Raw genomic sequence first — 24059 nt, 5'->3', positions numbered from 1 at the left:
TGTGATTGAATTTGACAGAATTTACCCATTGCAACATAAGTAGTTATACACAAGAAGAAACGAGAGAAAACTCCTTCGCTTGTTTACAGCTTTGAATTTTTCCTATTTTAGTTATGTGGTGCCATGTTCTGAAGCTTTGGGTACGGAAAGAGATAAACATATATATATACTTCTCGAGTATTTCGTTAACAGTAATATATTACAATCTGATTTGCATCAATGTTGATTTACAGAAATAACAGAGTTGCCTGGTAGATAAACAAAGTGTTTTTACGAATAAAGAAAATCATTAGATTCCATGACTAAAAACTGTATCCCCTCTTATCGCTCGTAGAAAACAACATCCTACTCAGTTCAAAGACAGCAGGGAACATAAAACTGTATATCTGCATCACACAGATATAATTTAATATTTGTCACTGGGTTACAGTCTCTCTAAACTGTGACATGATGGAATAAATGTGCCTCAGCTGCTAAAAACAAAAGTGAATAGCATTTATTATTCCTTATACTTTAATTCACAAGATTAAAACACCAAAATGTTGCACTGACACTGCAAAAATGTTGATTGTAAAGTACATGTTTTGGGTCTGGGGCCTTTTAAACTAAAATTAAAGCACTCTACGAAAAATTCAGGAATCATTTCTGTAAAATTGTTGTGACTGATGGCAGTTTTGGTCCTAAATTCTAAGAAAAGTACTAAAAACAGAGAAGTAGAGCCGCCAAAGTCACTCGATTTCCTTCCCTGCATCCTCAGATTGAGATATTTATCCAGCCATTCTCTAGTATATAGTGTGATGACGTTACTAGTTTTGTAGCACTACTGCTTGTCAGTAACAGCTTACTCTGTCCACTTACACGCTAGGCCTCAACACGGACCTCAGTACCCAGAACTCCTGAGAGAATAAATAGAGAGAGGATCGACCCCTTTTCTAAATGCTTTCACTGTCATCACTCACACTGTTATGACGTTATTCGGCCATTCAGCGTGGAAACTGTTTCCCCCCATGCTAGATAAACCACATCCCTATCTCAACCCCACCGTCTCTGCCGAGTATTTGGCAGTGCTTACCCCCATTCCCCGTTTTTTTGTCTAAACACAGGAGAGGGGTTAAGTGGTGTATTCACACAGATGACTTGCATGAAGAACGCCAAACCAGTACCTAACAGCTATCTGGCCACTAAAACCTTGTACAAGGGTGCCTGTAACGGTTTTAACTGAAATGGCCTCTGATGCAAATATGTAAAAACAAATAGGAACTGTATCAGTAAGTTTTCAAACTTTTTAATCTTCACTTATAATATTTTTCAAGTATACCTGTCTAGTTAGTCAGATTTATACTTTCAATATCAGTTTATGATAAAAGTTTGTGCTCTTGACTGATGATATTATTTCACTAAAATCTGCTAATATAAAGGAAACTACATACAAAGTTTATTTAAGAATCAAGCTGGGTAACAATTATTGCAATACTAGAACATATGAAAAGATGTATCATTTAAATATGAAAATACAGGCAGGATATGCAAAAACCCATAGTTGACCAAGTAAGACAAGACGAAAAGTATAGAAAGGGATAGAGCAAGAAAATAAATGCTGCATGAAACTGAATCAAAAAAGTAATATGCATATTATTTGATAAATAAGAGTTAATTGCGCAACTAAGAAGTAAAGACAGAAAATATGACAGTGTTGTAGCAGAGCAATATATTTCTTATTGTCTTTGACAGTATAATCCTGGTTTCTGTACTGATGCCAACATGCTAAGAAGAGGAAAATGCAGGAAAAAGCACATTTATATCCTTGTTTGAAATGTTTACTGCTTTTTCAATACATGTTCTCTTCCCATTTGTTTGGCAGCTCATTGGATTTAATGAAGTGACGAGACCAAAATAGAAACTTCCCACACCGGAGACAGGCATGGGCCTGCTTTCATTCCTTTTTTATTGCGACTTCTTCTATAAAGAGACATGAGAGAACTTGAACTTTGTTAACTTTCATCTCTAAATTTGTGTCTCACACATCACCTATATTTAAGCATAATAAAGGGTAAAGAGAAAGAACTAAACTTGCAAATGGAAAAAACTGTCTTTCATACAATAGGAACTTAAAGGTGAAAGGGTGCATTTCGAGGGTGGGACCAGATATACATGAAGAAACATGTGGAGCCAAGTGTACATGAAGAAACAAACTGATGATGACTAAGAACATGCACATGTTTGTGCAAAACCCTAATGCTCCAGTAAAATACTGAGAAAGGGTTTCAAAACAGAGCTGTCAAATTACTATAATTAGTGGCTAATGAAATATTTTGAGGTGGGATGTATTGTATAACGACAATAAACACACAGCTGCCATAAATAGCATGGAAGAATGCCTGGAATCAACATTGAATTCAGTTTCTATTTTGAACCTGTGAATGCATCAACGACTATGAAGCCACTCAGTGATCTTTACACTCTTGGCAACATGATCTCTTTGCAAAACATCGGAACATCTCAAATGATCTGCTGCCTCGCACGCAAAAGCTTTGGTGTTTGCATAGATAGAGAGACAGACAAGCCTCAAGTGGAAGTTATGCAAACTAAATCCTCGTCAGGTTGACATCTTCACATATGTTATTTTTAGACACTTTGTGGAATCTGCTGCAACTGTCTACATCACTGAAATGCCAAGCAGGGTTTGGATATTTTTCTCAGACATTAAAAAAGTGTCCTAATCTGTCTGCTTTGTAAGACAGTTTATAGCTAATAAATGTTACTTCTAAAATGGTTAAAATAAATATAAATATTGTTTTGTTACTAAAAGTTACATCAATTTACTTACAAGGATCCCCAGGACAGTACAAATACATAATTACACAAATCACGTTCAATAGGATTATAAAAGTATCCTTTTTTACTGATTGACATGCTCGTAAGAAACCACTTTGAGCAGTAGTATTGCTCAACACTTAGCTCTGTTTTAATTACATTAACTCCTTATTGAAGATTTGTATATCCTTAACAGTATGTACACACAGTATGTTTTGAAGGCTTCATTTTCACTATTTCATCTCTTACAGTGCATCAATGTCTCACCACAAACTCTTAAACTGGTCAACCTACAGTAGCATGAACAAAAGGACACACAGTATAGTGGAATGCAACACGGATTCTTCCTTCACATCAAACAAATATGTTACAGTCCTTCCTGTGCCGTGTTTAGCCACAGCTCTGTTCTTTACACCTGCAGTTAGCTTAGAATATTTATTCCTTCCTCGTTCCCTCCAACAAATGACTGGAAAACTATTTCCCCTTCACAAACAACTAGAGACAGAGGGAACGTATTATAATTCATGTCACTGTGTGTCTTTCATGAGTTACGGCTGGGCCAAATCACCTTCCAGAAAGCAAAGTCCTGTTTAACTGGAGCTTACAAAATTGTTGAAGAATCAACAACTGCAGGCTCCAATATATCGTGCACTACATACAATGAACTGTAAGTGAGTTCTCTACTGTATGTATGTCTGCAGTAGTGCTTTGTATTCATGAATCTGTGTATGCAAGTTATTCTGTTAGCAACAGTTTGGGATTCCTAAATGTTTACATGTTTATGAACTGAGCACTGTGCCAACAGATCACCAAATTAATTAAAAACAATCAGGGTGTTCGTCACTGATGTGATGTCTGACTACTGGCGTCACTAGTGTTCCTCATTCCAACACATCAACAAAAGATACCTGAAGAAATGCAGCGATAGTATACTGCTCCAAAATCAACATTGGCACCTGAAATGTGTTGATCGGTTCCAACGTGACAAGAAATATGGAGCTTTCATGGACAGAGTGCTGCTCAGAGATTGATGACATTATTTAATTACACTATTGTGCAAACTGTACTTTCAAAGTTTTGCAATTGTAATGGCTTACAGGTGCGTGCTTTAACACTGAGTTAATGACAACTGAAAGGTCTTATCTTATCTAGAGTCTGCATAATGCCAACACACAGTTATCTAATGCACTTGTAAATCTCACCACACTGGTCTTGAAAGAAAATCTGAGAAAGGGTGAGACAATAGGAACCTCGAGTTAAAATGATTTATGGCGGTGAGTCACTGTCTGAGGAAAATGTGTCACATATCTCAGCAGGGCGATTTACAAAAAACAATCTATTGTCTAAGATTAATATGCCTGCCAAGCATATGAGCTTCCATAAATATCCTTGTATGCAGCATTGTAGCCTCTATATTATATTTGTAGTAGGTAAAGCCAGTTAAACGAGCTGATTCACTGTTTGTTGTAAAAAGATAAACATGACAAAAAGGGAAATAAAATCATCATCACAACTACCACTGTCTCACAAAGGGCTTGTACTTTGTATTAATTAATAATCAATATATTATTTACTAATGCTTTGTATAAGAACCAATTTTTGTATGCCAAAAAATAATAAAATCAAGTCTGCAGCTGTAAGTGCTAATAAAATGTAAAAAAGGGATTATGGTCCACATTGTCTGTGTCTCCTTTCTAGAAATAAGTGATAGTAGTAAATTATAAAATCTTCTGATGAGCCAAAAGTTACTTAAAACCCCTTTTGTAAATGGTGCCTTGTTAGAAAGGGGGCCTTTGTCATCATTCACCTTTGGCAGCATATGAGGCACACGTATTGCTCCGTGGTTCCACCTGTAAAGCTGTTATTAAGTAGATCCTGATGTATTTAAGAACAACACACACACACACACACACACACACACACACACACACACACACACACACACACACACACACACACACACACACACACACACACACACACACACACACACACACACAATGGCCTCACAAGCTGATTCATGCAGTGACCAGAATGAATACGAGGTATTTGAGCTCTTGTCATTGTGTGGTTGGCTCACAGGAATCCATCTTTCTCATGCCACCTTTCAAAATAGTGACTTCACCCTGGATCGGGAGTCACAGACAACACAAACAGATTATCTAAAAATCCAAAGATACACACCAGCACAATACATGCATATGCTGCATATGCTGTTTGCTTAAACAAAAGTTAAACCACTAGTCAAGGTAACAACATATCAGCAGTTGGTGTAATTTCAACATTGGTTTCCAGTGGATGTTTAAGGTTTTTATTTTTTTGCATTTATCTATTTGGTGACAGTGGCAGCACAACCAATGAACCCAGTGATCTGCAGGAAGTAAGCCCACCAATTATACAGGTTGTTGAGTTCAACATGACATCCGGATGAATCTGAGGGAGTGAGTGAGTAGGAGGAGAACGTATCCGGAACTAAATGATAATGAAATACTGACATCAGCTATTAGAGGCAAAGTATACAGTATATTCAACGGGTCTGTTCACCTGTCAGCCTTGTTATCATAACTGCAATGTCTCCTTAAAATCACATCACAAGAGACAACCCCTGCTCCATCCAAAATCTCCTCAAGGCGGTTCATTCTAAAAGAAAAGAAATCACATTAAGTCTTTTCCTAAGTGAATCCATCTTGGCACTGAGCAACAGGAAGGACCAGACCCACCGTTTGTTTTTAAGAGAGAGAAATACAGTAACGAGGGTTTCTATGTGGGCCATTAAGTTGGTATGAACATCTGAGGTGCACTCCTAAGCGGAATGCTTTGATGTGTCTACAACCTTCTGGCACATGGAGCATCTTTTTCTCACAGAGATTTGCTAAAATATCACACTCAGTAAGAATGTTATCTATGAAAGGACAGTTTAGGCTAAATGGAAAGGAAATTTTTACCTGCAGGCGCCACACCTTTAAATACAAAGGCAACATACGCCACCTGCTTGTCTCAGGTGTAATAGTCCCAATGTGTCTGACGGATCCCATTTCACAGGTGAGAAAGTGAAAATAAAGCTGCCCTGAATGGTGTTTTCAGTGAACATCATCGTCATGCTGAAATAACTATTATAGGCTCATGTTAAAACTTTTATTAGTTGTATAGTATGTGTATTTATTGTCTGTGTAGTTGTATAGTATGTGTATTTATTGTCTGTGTAGTTGTATAGTATGTGTATTTATTGTCTGTGTATAGTATGTATATTGTATTGTATAGTATGTGTATTTATTGTCTGTGTAGTTGTATAGTATGTGTATTTATTGTCTGTGTAGTTGTATAGTATGTGTATTTATTGTCTGTGTAGTTGTATAGTATGTGTATTTATTGTCTGTGTAGTTGTATAGTATGTGTATTTATTGTCTGTGTAGTTGTATAGTATGTGTATTTATTGTCTGTGTATAGACTATCATCCTCGCAATGTGAAGTTGTTTTGTGATGCCCTCAAATGTGTTCCAATCATTTAACTCCGCCCACCTGGGTTGGCCCTGAGGTGAGCCGGGTATAAACAGCTGATGCATAGGTGAGACTGACTTCAGCACTCTGGCAGGTATGACAGCCACGCAGGACTTCACTGGATTCAGCTCAAAGCACTACGCTTCCTGACGCACAACCAGATCCGGACTTTACGCGGAGAGCATATTGAAAAGGTTTTTTATTTATTTTTTAAAAAAACAGGACAATTCTTCAAAGAGCATGAAGTTAGAGGTGCTGTGTGGAAGCCACTATGCCATGAAGCATTTCGAGATGTCTTGTGATGCAGAGGGCAGTGTGCGCTCTCCTCCTCCTTCTGCCGAGGAGGAGCTGGGCTCGGATGGGGACTGCGTGGCTCCCAGCCCTCCTCCACCTGTTACTCCATGTGTTAAGTCCAAGCCGTACACACGGAGACCCAAACCCCCGTTTTCCTACATCGCTCTCATCGCCATGGCTATCCGGGACTCCCCCTCCGGACGGCTGACTCTGGCGGAAATAAACGACTACCTGATGAAAAGGTTCCCGTTCTTCAGAGGCAGCTACACCGGCTGGAGGAACTCGGTTCGGCACAACTTGTCTCTGAACGACTGCTTTCTCAAAGTGCTGCGGGACCCTTCCAGGCCTTGGGGAAAGGACAATTACTGGATGCTCAATCCTCACAGCGAGTACACCTTTGCCGATGGTGTGTTCAGGCGTCGAAGGAAACGCATTGATAAAAAGTTCAGCAGGGAGCCAAAGGGGCCCGGGCTCCCAGAGGAGCCGCAGAGAGCTCAGCAGTCTGCATCCGCCACCAAGACGGACTCATGTGTGAAGTTTAGCAGTTCATTCGCCATAGACAACATCCTCAGCAAGCCGTTCAAGAGGGACTTAAAGAAAGAGCTTGTGCCACTCCAGCCTGCCTTCACCTGGCCGAGCTACACTGAACTGATGGTGCCTCATTTAAATTCACCTGCCTCATTTTCATACTTCAAGCCAACATTCTATGTGGACTACTTTGCTGCGCATGCGTCAAACTCCTATTTCATGCGATGATTCAAAGCCATCACAAGCGCAATGACGATCGATGCAGAGGGAGAATGGGAATTGGTGGCAAGGTGGTTACTCTGATTTTTGTACCTCTTTAAGCATTATCAGACTTGATCTTTGATACAGAATTATATGTTCAAGATGTTACTGAACTAACCATTGACGTTGTTTTAGAAAACGTTTTTAAAAAATATGCACTTTGACTGTTTTTTTTTTTTTTTTTTTTTTTGTGTCTCTGTCTTTCAAAAACGAACGAAATAAAACCAAATCTAACTTATGGTGGTTCTGTGTTTTCTGATGTTGTAAAATTGGAAAAAGTGGTCAATGGTTCTTGTGGAGACAAATGGACGGACACCTGTATGAGACATCTACACCGTTTTGGGGGCGTGCGTTCATGTGACTCCACCTTGCAAAATTCTTAATGAGCTCTATAGGGATTGGTTGTAAGTGTACTGAGGGCCTGAAGTACACACTATAGCCTCCTTTTATTATGTAAAAGCCTCATGCTTGCTGGCCTTTGCAGTCTATGTTTTACATACAATATTTTGTAGGTTAAAAGGTGAGAGATTCCTCCTTAATTGTTTAGTAAAGAAGAGGCTCATCATAATAATAATAATAATAAAAATAAAAATAAAAATAAAAATAAATAACATAACAATAATATAATTGCAATAATAATAATAATAATAATAATAATAATAATAATAATAATAAACACTAATAATAATAACAATGACATAATAAAACAAAATGAAATAAACTTATGTTAATATCTTATTATCTTATCATTAATGTTCGTTTCTTGTATTATTTCAAGTGATTCTTTTTTCAGTGTTCATGAAGTTCACTGTTGCCGGAAGGGGCATCCAATATTTATGTTTTCTGTCTGGCTCTGCAAATAGCTGTCGCCTCAGTCACCACACATGCGCAGGAAAAGGGTTTGTACAAATGGTGCATCCTGAGCGAACTCAACTGGAATCCACAATAGGAAGAAATGTCTTCCAAACAGGCCTATTCTTCTGAGGCTAGAAAGTAAATTTCCTTTTAGACTAAAGCTGTGCATCCTGGACGCAACGGGGTAGCAGGTTTGATGTTGCTGAGATTCCGGGTAGATTGTGTTATTATGCTGGCGTGGGAATTTATCAGACGACCTTATTATAGTGGTGATTTGCTCTGTAACGACACCTACATTTGCACAACTCTACCAAGTCTCAAAAAGAACATTTTTCAGTAGTAAACGTTTCACAATTAAATATATGAATAATTTATTATCTTAATGGTTGCTTACAACTTTAGAGCTTATGATCAATTCATTTCTGCAGGGATGTAAAACAGGCTCAAGGAGGTAAACTGACACTCGTGCGCTGTGTGTGGTACGCTGGCACGCTCTGATGGAAAAAGCATGCTTCCCCTCATGTCAGAGTCTAACCTTGAACAGATCCCAAACACATGAACACTGCAGGACTCTCTCTCTCTCTCTCTCTCTCTCTCTCTCCTACACCTATACAAAATAAAACCACCAGCAGCCATAGACATTGTTAACAGGTACACAAGGATACAATTAATCATGTATCGCTTTATTAATCAGGGTTTACTCAGATTATCCTGCAAAAATATGTGCCTGACAAATGCTTTTCAGAGGTGTTTTGGAAAGTGAGTCGTGGGAGGAGATTTGTCTTACTCCACTGCGCCGTGTGTCCGGCTTCTTGTCTGGATCCTGGCCAGATGGGGAGGGAGTAGTTCTTGGCGATTTCTTGGAGGGATGGGGGGTGGGATAGAGGGGCATAGAGAGATTTAAGAATTGATAGGTGGTCGAGTTGTGTTTGGCCGGTTGGATATGCGCACAAGGAGAGTCGAGGAGCTTTATTTCCCCCTTCTCTTGTGGGATTATTGCCAGCGATGGACAGAGAGAGAGAAAGGAGCAACAACGGATGGTGTCTCTTGGTTTCCACGGTTATAAACGCGCAGAGCATCGCAGAGGGACACTGACCTTCTAATTATAGCATTTTTTTTTTAATAAATATAAGAAACGTTAGTTGCTCAATTGATTATATAGCACCGACAGGGGACGGTTTCAAAAAAAAGAGGCGCAGACATGGCGACCGAGACCTCCAAGCAACATCTGGATCCATCTGATCCTCGCTCCAGTCCGCTGGCACACGATGACCAGGCTGCTCTGCTGAGCGCACAGCCGGTGATGGAGAGCTCACACACCGCTTCACCCAAATGGAAGAAGGGAAACTCCGGCTTGAGGCGTCCAGAAAAGCCTCCCTACTCCTACATCGCTCTCATTGTAATGGCAATCCAAAGCTCGCCGACCAAAAGGCTCACTTTGAGTGAAATCTATCAGTTCCTGCAGGCCCGCTTCCCTTTCTTCAGGGGATCATACCAGGGATGGAAGAACTCCGTCAGACACAACCTGTCTCTGAACGAGTGTTTCATAAAGCTGCCTAAGGGTCTCGGCAGACCTGGCAAAGGCCACTACTGGACCATCGACCCCAGCAGTGAGTTTATGTTCGAGGAGGGCTCCTTTCGCCGCAGACCTCGGGGGTTCCGAAGGAAATGCCAAGCCATGAAGCCGATGTACAGGATGATGAATGGCATCGGGTTTGGTGCGTCCATGCTGCCGCAAAACTTTGATTTCCAACCACCTTCAGGCTCACTAGCGTGCCACAACGGCTACAACATAGACCTGATGGGCAATACGGTGCCAGCTGGCTACGAGGGCCTCGGAGGAGGACACCACGTCTCTCATATGTCATCAGGCTCCGGGTCATCGCACATGGCCGCATGTCAGGTGGCCTCTAATGCGGACTATTGCCCGGACAGCAGCAGCAGCAGCCCCCTGCAGTCCTCCACAGCGATGGTGGACTGTCAGTCTCCTTATGCTAATGCAGCCTCACACTGGAGCTCACCTGGTGTTTCTTCATACATCAAACAGCAGTCGCTGGCAACAAGCAGTCCCACTTCTTCTGCTCTGCATACGGGGATGCCCTCTTACTCTCTGGATCAGGGCTATCTGCACCATAATGCACGAGATTCCTCAGATATCTCAGGTATAATGCAGCTATATATATATATATATATACATTTCTGATCCTGATCCTGACACATGTGCACCGCATGTATAGTATATTGGTTAATATTAAACTACAGTGATGAGTTATTAACTAAACTTTGCGTAAAAATACAACTGTTTTGAACTTTTAGCTATCACATTACATTGAAAAGTTACATTTTTAACAAATCTATCGAGCTCAGATTTTCACAATGCACTTTTTATTAAATGAAGTTGCTTTGGATAAAGTAATCTATACTCAAGCGATTCCGGGAGAACCGTTATGGAAAATGCAGTCAGTAAAACACAGAAAAATACCCTGACAAGCTCAAATTCATTCATTGAACATATTCTAACATTTAGAAATTTAGGCCTTTGGTTTTTTAGTTTCAATGTGCACAATTTGCTGTGCCCGATTTATCTTTTTGATTGCATTTTCACGCAGGCTTTCTTTAAAGGCCTCTGTGATTTAAAATGTATACAAATAGGCACAACAACACAATAAAAAGGACAACTGTATGACAAAGACCTGCGTAGAAGTAACGCACACGATATTAAACACGTCACAAACTTATTCTGATCAAAAAATATAAAAAAATGTAAAAAAATATAACTGTTATTCATTTCTCTGCAGCTTTTTAAGGCCTTTAACATGAGCCACAGCAGCATCATAATCAGGATATTTACAGTAGAGGACTTTTTTTTGCCTATTTATTTTTCAAGTCTTTTACTTTTTTCATGTCAAACACTGGAACAACTTCCCATTACGGAAGTTAGTGTAACTGTTATAAAAAATAATCCTTTATTGATCTCCAGATGGGATATTCAGGTGATGGATTTATTAATGGTTATTAATCCATTTACTATATTTTATTACATTCATCAAAGGCTAATCCTGTGAGAACTAATTAATTCGATCCTCCACCACGTTACATGCTTATTATTTTTAGTTAATGAGGAAGGTCTGCCATCTGAAAAAGGGCTGCACAGAAAAAATATATATATTCCATCACAATTTATTAGCATTTGAAACTGCAAACTGACTTGATTACTGTTAACAAAACAAAGCCTCTATTAATGTTTTAATGACAGGTATACCCTTAGACTGCAATATTAAGTAGAAAAAGGAAACCCACAATCATCTATTAATGGACCAACCTTTTGAATTATTGACAATTAAGGATAAACATCAGCAATGAGATTACAATCGCTACAATGCAACCAAAAAGTTGCTTTTAGAAATGGCTTATAATGAATCTATGAAGCCTAAATAGATTATCTGTTAACATAAATAAAAACCATTTGATACCTAAAACACGATACAAGCGGCATCCTAATAAAAAGTGGGAGCCTACCAACACATTTCCTCAGCACACGTAATAAAAATCTGATTTTTTTTGTTTTTGTTTTGATAAAAAATAATCCAGATACAATTTGGATAAAGGAAATGATTTGACCTCATGTGTGCTGTGTGTTTCCAGTGGGACTGTCTCGATACCCCAGCCACTCAGCTCCTGTGTGTGACAGGAAGGACTTCGTTTTGAACCTCCACCCGAGCACCGGCGGATCGTACTATCACCAGCTCCATCACCACCACCACCAAAGTGTCTACCAGGACGTAAAGCCATGTGTCATATGACAAGACAACAAAGAAAGAGCTGCATTGAACTTTTCTGCTAAATGTTAACCCTCGGATGGAGTTATTTTAACAGACTCTTTGGGGACTTTTGATGAAAATGGCGATTTTATTACCTTCAAGTCAATGCCAGTAAACGTTTAATAGCCTAATGGTTATGATGAGAGGATTCGTTTTACCACTTTCATAACTAACTTTACACATATGAATAAGCAATATCAACAGTTTTACTGAAAAAAAATACACTAACCTGAATTAATCTTTATTCATGCACTTATGATTATGTGTTCCTGAAGTTGCTGAGATTGTTGCGGATTTCTTGCAGCTGGCCATTAAAGAGATTTATTTTTTAAGAATAATTTGGAAGTGTTTTTAGCAATAAAGGTTTTTTTTTATACATAGGGTTTTTCTTTTCATTGTTACTGCAGTTCTTCCCTTGTCCATGTCCATAATTCTTATTCGTATTCTTACTCCTATTATTATTGTTTTTATTAATATATATATATATATATATTATTATTATTATTATTTCGATTGACCCTTCGGATTTAGTTTGTTTCACTTATTTGATATGTGACTAAATAAAACCATTACCTTAATGGATTTTTCAAAATTTCTCTTTCAGAAAAAATCAACAGGTTCTCTTCAGAGACACTGTCACCCACTGAGCACCATCACGGGGTTATCATCAGTTTAATATCTGAACAAGGCTAAGGTGTAGTTTCTTATTAACATTGCAATTATTAAAAAGAAAGTAATCATTCTTTGATTCAGTTCACACGCTGAGAATAATTAAAGTGTAATGTACTTCTAGGCTACCCCAGAAAGCCTACCTATGTTGTTATAATGTAACGATTGTTATAAGATGAATTAATAAAGAGAAAGAAAGAAGGCAAAAGGCACATTTTATACACAACTCTGACCTGGAAACTGAGATAAAACCCCATCTTACTTGTTCAGTCCGTTTGATTTCCACGTGACTGTACTGCCACCTCGTGGTGGTTGAAAGTTGAAGGACTAAAGTAATATTTCAATCAAACGTTATGGAAAAATAAGTTTGCATATCTTCATGCTGCTAAATATACTAAAACGTTATGCAGAACAGTCAGTTGATATAGAATAGGTTACAGATAAGGTGTAATAACTGTCTCTCTGATGTACAATGAGGTTACCATGGTTACCTGAGATACAGTATAACAAAATGTTTGACATTACATTACAGTCATTTAGCAGACGCTTTTATCCAAAGCGACTTACAATCAGTAGTATATTACATATCATTCACCCATTCACACACTGATGACAGGCTACCATGCAAGGTGCCACCATCAGACTCTAACTAACATTCATGCAACATCCAGTCCACACCGATGGCAAGCCTTCGGGAGCAACTTGGGGTTAAGTGTCTTGCCCAAGGACACATCGACTGCCAAAGCCGGGTATCGAACCACCGACCCTCTGATTGGAGAACTACCTTGCTCTCCACTACGCCACAGCCGTCCCGGCTTGATGAATCCTTGATGAATCCAGTTCAGACTGGATTTCCAGGTCTTTCCAGGTCAATCTGATTCAAGAAGTCAATATTTCACCGTCAAAGAATGTTTGCAGACAAATATGCTTTCAGTATCAACAAACGGTTGTTAGACAAACACACACACACACACACACACACACACACACACACACACACACACACACACACACACACACACACACACACACACACTCATATGCAAGTCCATTACACACAATTTGTTCAGAATAAATCACAGTCTTTTCATTTGATCATGCTGTAAGCAGCATGACAGACATGAAACATCAGATGCAAAGCTGTGTTTTGAGCCCCAAATCTTGTCATGTTATGAGTCCAATATTTAGTCTAGGTCTGAGAGGCATTGGTAAATAACCGTAGAAATAATGTCAGTCATGTTGAACAATGCTGCACAGATTTGAACGAGCAGCATCATAAGCTTTTAAGAACGAACGCATGCACAGTTGTCATTAAATGAATAAAAGCTGATTAATGTCTCTGCTGTCAATGGTGCTGAAGATAATTATTAATACACTTAGCTCCGTGTTATATGTATTTAAAAACATATACCCCACATGAGCAAATAAAAACAGATAAAATGACACACAAGCAGAAAAAAATGTTACACTGACTATGCATCACTTTTACGGTCAACTTTCAGAGCCTTTAAATTGCTGCATTTTATTGTGATATTTTGGAAGTCATTTTAGGTGAGTAAATGTCTCAGATGTTACATGAATTAAGGACTGAATAAATTGTCCATCATTAAATTAACATTTGTGTGATAGACTTTTGTCGGGAGCTGTTAAAAGTGGAACGTTTGGCTTTTATGGTGAGAAGACACACCGTTCAGTTGTATTACTTGATACAATGTACCACAGTGGCTACCTGCATTCTATGATACATGTCATTTTACAAACCATTGTAACACCTCTTCAGTGAGTTGGTTATTGGGCAAAATGGTTAATGTCCCTTTAAAAGTGTAAAAATGTCTTAAAGGACTTTCAACCAAAATTCATGAATTTGTTTTACATCTAATGTAATATTTTGCAATTAATCTGATTTATGTTTCAAAAGAAAATTAGTGACTGCACATTTGTTCACAAGCCTTAATCAATTATGGATTTTATAGATTTCCTTTTTGATGTTTCTATTTCAGAGAAAAAAGAATTAAAAGACAAAATATCTATCACTTATTTTATTTTATTATGACTGGTTATGCTTTGTACTTCCTCTGTCCTGCTAAGATTTTTACCCCTCATTTTCATGTTATTGATAGATATTGTTCTCACAGATTATTTTCAACAATGATGAACATTTACAACCATGCAGGAAAGAAAGATCAGGCTGAATCTGTAGAAAATGTGTCCAAAGGAAGAAAAAAAAATGACTTTCAAAAAGACAATCTGCAGCATGCCAAATATAATTTAAACTGTAAAACTGCATCATTCAATGCAGAGTCATAATATTGAAAGACACAACTTATCTTTATAAGCATTATCAGCCGAACTCCAGATGCAATTATTTTCTGTGAGAGCTGATGCAGCTCAAATATCTCTGACAGTGCTGTTGACTTCAGAGGATGAGTAAGTTGTAGGTTTTGCTTTTGCTTCTTTTGAATTAAAAAAATATACTTTTATAAGTATATAAAAGTATAATTTTCTAACCACTGGACTGATGTGTTTAGTGCCAAAGAGTTAGTGTACAGTGGATATAAAAAGTCTACACACCCCTGTTAAAATGCCATGTTTTTGTGATGTAAATAAATGAGACCAAGTTAAATCATGTCAGAACTTTTTCCACCATTAATGTGACCTATAACGTGAACAATTCAATTGAAAAACAAAAAAAGGGGGAAAGAATAAAAAATAAAAAAGTAAAATAATGTGGTTGCATAAGTGTGCACACCCTCTTATAACTGGGGATGTGGATGTGTTCAGAATTAACCAATCACATTCAAACTCATGTTAAATAGTAGTCAGTACACACCTGCCATCATTTAAAGTGACTCTGATTAATCCCAAATAAAGTTCAGCTGTTCTAGTAGGATTTTCCTGACATTTTCTTAGTTGCATCTTACAGCAAAAGCCATGGTCCGCAGAGAGCTTCCAAAGCATCAGAGGGATCTCATTGTTGAAAGGTATCAGTCAGGAGAAGGGTACAAACGAATTTCCAAGGCATTAGATATACCGTGGAACACAGTGAAGACAGTCATCATCAAGTGGAGAAAATATGGCACAACAGTGACATTACCAAGAACTGGACGTCCCTCCGAAATTGATGAAAAGATGAGAAGAAAACTGGTCAGGGAGGCTTCCAAGAGGCCTACAGCAACATTAAAGGAGCTGCAGGAATTTCTGGCAAGTACTGGCTGTGTACTACATGTGACAACAATCTCCCGTATTCTTCATATGTTTGGGCTATGGGGTGGGGTGGCAAGACGGAAGCCTTTTCTTACCAAGAAAAACATCCAAGCCCGGCTAAATTTTGCCAAAACTTACATGAAGTCTCCCAAAAGCATATGGGAAAATGTGCTATGGTCTGTGGAAACCAAGGTTGAACTTTTTGGCCATAATTCCAAAAGGTATGTTTGGCGCAAAAACAACACTGCACATCACCCAAAGAACACCATACCCACAGTGAAGCATGGTGGTGGCAGCATGAATCTGCTTCGGGGCTGCTTTTCTTCAGCTGGAACCGGGGCCTTAGTCAGGGTGGAGGGAATTATGAACAGTTCCAAATACCACAGTTCCGTTAGAAAGCTGAAGATGAAGAGGAATTTCACCTTTCAGCACGACAACGACCCAAAGCACACATCCAAATCAACAAAAGCATGGCTTCACCAGAAGAAGATTAAAGTTTTGGAATGGCCCAGCCAGAGCCCAGACCTGAATCCAACTGAACATCTGTGGGGTGATCTGCAGAGGGCTGTGAACAGGAGATGCCCTCGCAATCTGACAGATTTGGAGCTCTTTTGCAAAGAAGAGTGATCAAATATTGCCAAGTCAAGATGTGCCATGCTAATAGACTCCTACCCAAAAAAAACTGAGTGCTGTAATAAAATCAAAAGGTGCTTCAACAAAGTATTAGTTGAAGGGTGTTCATATTTATGCCACCAGGTTATTGTAAGTTTTTTATTTTTTATTTTTCCCCCTAAAAGATTTCAGTTTGTTTTTCAATTGAATTATTCACGTTATAGGTCACGTTAAAGGTGGAAAAAGTTCGGACATGATTTATCTTTGTCTCGTTTTTTTACATCACAAAAAACCTGGCATTTTAACAGGGGTGTGTAGACTTTTTATATCCACTGTATGTCACACAAATAATCCCATTAAAACAACACTTCTCTCATTGCTCTCGATGTATGTTCCTCTCTTAATGGAAATGATGTCCTTGCTGAAAAAAACCCCCAAAACTGCATGGGCATGGAAAACAAAGCATCACAAAAATGTGCGAATCAAGCCAAAATGAGATTAATATGATATTTGAAGTATAAGCCAAAATTGCCACGCTGTCATCATCATCATCATCATCATCATCATCATCATCATCAGTGCTGTCTTGGTGCACTTCAGGAGGAGGAAGCAGAGGATGATGATGTAGTAACTTGCCTCTGCACTATACTTTTGCTCTGGCTTATGCTTTAAGATGCTTGTTTAAGAAAGGAGATGCACTTATGACTTCTGGTGACTAGTAGTTCTGTTGAATACCTATGTTGAATACACTTCCTGTAAGTCGCTCTGGATAAAAGCGTCTGCTAAATGACTGTAATGTAATGTAATGTAATGTAAAAAGAAGTCTGCAATTGTAAATGAGTTGAGGGATGTGGACTACGTGACCTACGTGACCTGTGTGGTGCAATAACCAACCGTTTCTGTAAAGAATGATAAAGGGATCCTGGAGACGCCAGGGGCCGTGTCAGACCTGGTGTTTAGCTCTTTTCACTATTGCATGAAGAGTAATATTTGTCTTTCCATTAACAATATTTTATTCTATATGTTAATTTTTTTTTTTACATAACAGTAAGATAAAGCACATATACATTCTTACATAACAGTAAGATAAAGCACATATACATAGTCTTAGTCACCAGAAGTCATAAGTGCATCTTAAACAAGATCTTAAAGCATCTGCACACCGTGACCTGGGAAGAAATATGTGCCCATGTAGTAGAACATAGGAATACTAAAACGGCCTAGGCTAAAAAAAACAAGGATCCATTTACATACAAAAAAGTCAGCAATAAATCCGTTCTTATAACAATTTCGACTTACAGGTCATAGTGCACACTGTGAGCATCATGCTATGATTCAAACATAGGAGGATTGAGGAGGATCATAGTGCTTTGAGTAGCACAACTCACTATTCGAGGTCCTAGTTTTGTCTTATTTGCTATTAAATCGGCCTCCCTTATGAATGACCCAGCCCTTAAAATGTATTCCAGAGTGTAGTACTGATATAAACCGTGAGGTGGCAGTAGTGTTTTATTAATGTTATAAGACTACTCTACTGCTAGAGGCTCTTTGGTAACACCACACACACATACACACACACTTACTATAGGTAATAGCTGTTTATTAGTTTAATGAATCTAAGTAGTATTTAAAGTGCACATAATTCACGAGGCCAACATCTATAATAAACAGATGGGTTCTGGTTTAGTGATATTTTGTCCAAATATAATCTTCGACTGAATTGAAGCATTTTTGACACTCTGTTTTTTTTTCCCTTTTTAATTCGTCTCAAGAGATGTAGGTTTGACAATTGTCTTATAAAATGGTTGGTGGCCATTAAAGAAGGAACTTCGGGACGATTTTAAATAAATAACTCCAATAAAGTTAAATAAATCAGTGAAGGCTAATTGTGGATAGCAACGAACGATTTCTAACTTGCTCTATGTGAACACTAGAGGGAGCCAACATCATAGTTATGAAGGACCTTTAACAGTAATAGTTCTCTCTCTCTCTCTCTCTCTCTCTCTCTCTCTCTCTCTCTCTCTCTCTCTCTCTCTCACACACACACACACACACACACACACACACACACTGGGTTTAATCATGTGAATTGTTTTTTTATTTGAACATTAGTCTGATTTCTACATAGCATACTGCATTGCTTTATTTTAACTTATATGCTATATATATATATATATATATAATAACGTATTTATATTGACTTAGTCTCATTATTTGTTACGACCTCTGCCTTTTGTTTTAGAAAAATAAAAACGTTATAATGAGGGAAGATTAAGTGGAACATAAATAAATAAATAAAAAAAAACATAAAATGACGTTGAATTTAAATAGATTGTAGACCAAGCGTCTCAGTCACTATAAAACCAAAAACACACATTTTGATAACAATTGTGTCCTCATTATGTTAAAAAAAAAAAACCCGACAGCCTTCAAATGTTTTGCCTGTCTTGTTTATTATGTTGACATCCATCAGGGTTTTCTCTGCTTCAGGCGTGGACACCTTAAACACAAAAAGCGTCCAGGAGGCCTGGGTGGGCAGGCCGTGGTATTAAGTCAAAAAGCCCATCGTGAACTGTGTAAACAGCCCCGGGGCGGTGGAAAAAGTTCATGCCCGGGTCCATGTAAGGAGAAACCGGCGGAGCAGCAGGCCACTGCACGGACGTTTAATTAAGACGACCTGCAGAGGATTACGTCGATATGAGGGACTGTAACTGTGTCTCACAATGGCCATTAACAATTTCATGCACAGTCGCCTTTACAGCAGGTCACACAGAGAGGCCTTCAGGGTCGGCTTATTCCACTGGTGTGTCTACCTTTGGTCTCAATCTTCTTTTATTTCAAACCTCAGCTTTATGATTCATTAATATTTTTTATTTTTAGAGTTACTTTTGTGTGAAGAATGAAGAAGAAAAAGATATGTTTCGTTTATTTGGTTACAGAGACAATACATTCCAGATAGGCCTTTCAACTTCCCAGCAGATATTCTAAACTTTTGATGAAAAGCCCCTCACGTGAGGTGTCACAGTCTTCCCATTTGGTTTTTTTGGGGGGGTCTTGCGTAAACTCTCACACCTCTGGCCGCTCACAGCCCAAACTGTCCTTTAATTCCCGTCGTAATGAGATCTCACTTTACCACCCACTGCCAGCGATGCGCGTCTCTGACCTGCTTTCATCTCCCAGTGATCTGCTGCTGGTGTTGAGTCTTTTAACTCATAAAAATGCATTTTTTTTTAAAGACGATAAAAAATAAAATAAAATGGACGTAGACGACACCATTTGGTTTATTGGTGTCACTATATTGTCTAAGTAAAAAAAAAAAAAAAAAAAGAAATAAGAAATGTCATATGGGTGGACCGCCACCACAAGAGAGCAAAACATGATGTGGATATATCTTTCATACATTGTATTTATTTATTTTTTAAGGATAAATATAAATGAATTTAATTATATTATATTTAGATTCATGAGATCTTACATTTCTAATTTTAAAAAAAAAACAACAACAACTAATCTGTGTAGGTTTTCTTAACACAGCCACAGGTCTGATAGAGGATGTCTCTCTGTAACAAAGTGCACTCCATGATCTGATTGTGCACATTGTGAGTCGCTCCAGTCAAGTCTGAAGTTCTGGGCTGCAGTGGGTGCTGGGAGTTCCCGACACCTCCTCTGCTTCTCCACCTCCTCTGCTTCTCCTCGGTGTGGCCGCGAGCCTTCTTGCTCACTTCCCATTGGACGCGTCCCGCACTCTTCTGGGAGGAGCTCCTCCACTGGCAAGCAAGAAAGGAGGAAAGAATTTAACATGCGCTAAAAAAAAAAAAAAAGGTCCTGTGTGGTGACGGACGTCCAAAAGTTCAGAACTTTTTCAATGTGCGTTTCATAGGGACACAGGGATGGGGACGGCTTAAACGCGGCTGAGACCCAGCACGGTGCACTGAAGACTTCTCCTCTCTTCTATTTTCTTTTTTTTTTGAACAGTGAGCAGTGCGGAACTGTGATTTGAGCGCTTCGGCATTCAGAGGAGGGAGAAGTGGATCTCTCCTTGTCTTGTGTATTTTTGGAGCTTTAATTTTTTGTTGTTGTTGTTGTTGTTGTTGTGTGTGTGTGCCGACATGCAGGCTCGCTACTCCGTCTCCAGTCCCAACTCCCTGGGCGTCGTGCCGTACATCAGCGGCGACCCGAGCTACTACCGGGCCGCTGCCGGTGGCGGGTACACGGGGATGCCCGCGCCGATGAACATGTACTCTCATGCGGCTCACGACCAATACCCTGCCAGCATGGCCCGGGCGTATGGACCGTACACCCCTCAACCCCAGCCCAAGGATATGGTCAAACCCCCCTACAGCTACATCGCGCTCATCACCATGGCTATCCAAAACTCGCCTGACAAGAAGGTGACCCTGAATGGGATTTACCAGTTTATCATGGAGAGGTTTCCATTTTACCGAGACAACAAGCAGGGCTGGCAGAACAGCATCAGGCACAATCTGTCGCTCAACGAGTGTTTTGTCAAGGTGCCCCGTGATGATAAGAAACCCGGCAAAGGCAGCTACTGGACCCTGGACCCGGACTCTTATAACATGTTCGAAAACGGCAGCTTCCTGAGGAGGAGACGACGGTTCAAGAAGAAGGATGTGGTGAAGGAGAAGGACGAGCGGCTGCAGAAGGACGCGCCGCAGAGGCAGCAAGGCCGTGAGCAGCAGCAGGAGCAGCAGCCGGTGCAGGGCTCCAAGCCCGTGAGGATCCAGGATATTAAGACCGAGAACGGGACAGTCACGCCGCCGCAGTCCGACTCGCCCTCTTTGAGCACCGTGCCCAAAATCGAGAGCCCGGACAGCAGCAGCAGCATGTCCAGCGGGAGCCCTCACAGCATCCCCTCCAACAGGTCCATCGGCATGGACAGCTCCGAGCACCACCAGCACCAGCAGCAGCACCACGGCCAGGCCTCGACGCAGGGCTTCAGCGTAGACAACATCATGACCTCCCTCCGGGGGTCTCCACAAGGGGCCACTGAGCTCGCACCCAGCCTCAGCAACTCCACCAGGACGGGTATAACACCGTCTTTGTCCTTAAACTATTCCCCCAATCAGACATCTGTCTATAGTTCCCCGTGCAACCAAAACTCCATCTCCACTACCTCCAACGCAACCTATCATTGTAACATGCAGGCCATGAGCTTGTACGCCGGGGACAGATCTGGCCACTTGGCACCGAGCACCACCGTGGACGAAACGTTGCCAGATTACTCGGTCACTACCACCTCGTCCTCCATGGCCTCCCACGGTAATCTGAACTCGGCGCAGGAGGGCCACCACCCTCACCAAGGGAGGCTGACCTCATGGTACCTCAACCAGGCCGGAGACCTGGGCCACTTGGGCGCAGCGTACCCGGCACAGCAGCAGAACTTTCATTCGGTCCGAGAGATGTTTGAATCCCAGAGAATCGGCTTGAATAACTCACCGGTGAATGGGAATAACAGCTGTCAGATGTCGTTCCCACCGAGCCAGCCCATCTATCGCACTTCGGGAGCTTTCGTATACGACTGCAGCAAGTTCTGACCGAAAAAAATAGAAATAGAAATATAGGCTCGAGATGTTCCTCACGGTGTTTGACCTCTTCCAATAAAATCCAAAGACACCCCCTCTCCTCTCCTCTCCTCTCCTCTCTCACCTGCCCTCACCACATGGACTAATATGAGACAGGAAAAAAGAAAAAAAGAACGGAAAAGACTCTATCTTGGTTTTTTTCTAAAGAACAGTGTTACTGCAAATAACACGTAAGTCTCTCTTTGCTTTTGTGATTTTCTGTGATATGTTAAGGATATGTCAGTTTTCATGGACGTGTAAATTGCATATAGTAATTTATTTCTAAAAAAAAAATTGTAGCCGCGTATTATGGACCAAACACACCAAAAAAAAAAAAAAAAAAAAAGTGTTTCTAAATTGAATTGCCTTAATTGTCCAAAAACAATTGTTCCAATATAAGAAAAGTAAGAAAAAGGAACGTGTATATCACCGTACTATTTTTAAAGATTCTTCATTTTGTTGGAAAGTATTCTGAAGGATTTGTTTGTTTGTTTAATAAATTTTCCTTTTTATGTGAGTTAAAGTTATACGCCTCGTTTCTTACAGACTTACAGGCTATAGTGGTATTTTACATGAAGTCTGGCTCGTGTTGGTTTTGTGGGGGAGCTAATGGGCCTCGTCATTAATCTGAAGTGACTCTCTGAGATTTAGCTCTTTTTTTTTTTTTTTTTACTTAAATGCTGTGCGTTCGTCATAATGCGTTTGGACTGTAATCATGCTGCACAGCTATTAAATATTTTTTACTCTCAACAAAAAAAAAAAAAAAAAAAAAAAGTTTAATTGTAATACTTTCTAAGAGCATTTTGCTTTTACCCCTACCCCCCCCCCCCCCCCCCCCCAAAAAAAAAAAAACATCTTTGAGAAAAAATGAAAACAATATTGAGGCAAAAAAAGCAATTTGGTATCCGTACGTTCAAAGAGCAAACGCCTGTCACTGATGTGTTTATTTAGGTCTTATAACATTCAAAACATCATGCACTTTTCCGTTTATGTTCTTTTTTTTTTCTGTCACATTATACATGATTATGGCTTTATGCGAGATGACTGAGCTGATGTTGACTGCAGGCCTAGACCAGCCTGCACACAGCACAACTTTGTTTTGGATTGCGTTGTGTGTTTACTGGCGCATACCAGTGCTTACTTAATATCATACCACACATGCCAAGGATAGTCCCGTTGTCACTTCAGTTCTGATGTTTGAATTCTCCCCGGTCTGACATCTTTTATCATTCTGACTTATTCTAGCTTTTCAGAATGGACATTTAATTGCAAGAGTGAGTATTTATTATATTGGCCATTTATTCGAAATGTCAGATTGATGTTTATTGTAATTGGCAGTTTTCCCCCTCAAATACAGTTTCCTTCAGTGACATTAACGAATGTGAATCGATTTATTTTAATTATGTTAAAATGGAAACTTATAAATAACTTCGAAATAGGCATTTATTTAGTGCTATTACCCGTATTATTGGCAATTGTTTAATTTAAAACAACATCTGTTGTCCTTCATCTCAAGCCAACAATCAAATCAGGTTTTTATTTTCTATTTTATTTTTATCATATATTATTTAGTGTATAAGGCATTTCAAATATTCATCAAGCACAGAGAGATATATAAAATATATATAAAAAATACTTTTTGCTTGGTGCGTGACGTTTGCGTAAAATTGCGTCTACAGACCTAAAAAGAAAGCGTCAATAATAATTATAATAATTGGGCTATAATAAAAATAATGATAATAATGTTACTGCTACTACTAGTAATAATAATAATAATAACAATAAAATAAGTAATTATAAAATACAAATGAAAATAAAAACAAAAAGTATTATAATTATTATTATTTTACACGTCTATAGTTTGCACCTTTACATTACAAAGAGAGCTGCTTGAATTTCTATCGAAACTCATATTACCTTT

The 24059-nt window shown here is 39.3% G+C and overlaps 3 protein-coding genes across 3 annotated transcripts; all 3 read left to right on the top strand.

The window, feature by feature from the left end:
- The first annotated feature begins 6409 nt into the window (after positions 1–6409).
- Positions 6410–7545, top strand: LOC129089191 (forkhead box protein Q1-like). The gene has a single exon (XM_054596574.1). The coding sequence runs from the start codon at positions 6553–6555 to the stop codon at positions 7360–7362; it is 810 nt and encodes a 269-aa protein (XP_054452549.1). The 5' UTR covers positions 6410–6552; the 3' UTR covers positions 7363–7545.
- A 1906-nt stretch (positions 7546–9451) lies between these two features.
- LOC129089227 (forkhead box protein F2-like) lies at positions 9452–12053 on the top strand. The gene is made up of 2 exons (XM_054596618.1): positions 9452–10412; positions 11896–12053. The coding sequence occupies exons 1-2, from the start codon at positions 9452–9454 to the stop codon at positions 12051–12053; spliced, it is 1119 nt and encodes a 372-aa protein (XP_054452593.1).
- Positions 12054–20660: 8607 nt separating this feature from the next.
- foxc1a (forkhead box C1a) lies at positions 20661–22477 on the top strand. Its single transcript, XM_054596422.1, has one exon. It carries the CDS (start codon positions 20666–20668, stop codon positions 22109–22111), a length of 1446 nt encoding a protein of 481 aa, XP_054452397.1. The 5' UTR covers positions 20661–20665; the 3' UTR covers positions 22112–22477.
- Positions 22478–24059: the final 1582 nt, after the last annotated feature.

This window comes from Anoplopoma fimbria, chromosome 3 (genome assembly GCF_027596085.1).
Source record: "Anoplopoma fimbria isolate UVic2021 breed Golden Eagle Sablefish chromosome 3, Afim_UVic_2022, whole genome shotgun sequence".
Lineage (NCBI taxonomy): Eukaryota > Metazoa > Chordata > Actinopteri > Perciformes > Anoplopomatidae > Anoplopoma > Anoplopoma fimbria.
This window is presented reverse-complemented; position numbering and strand designations above follow the sequence as displayed.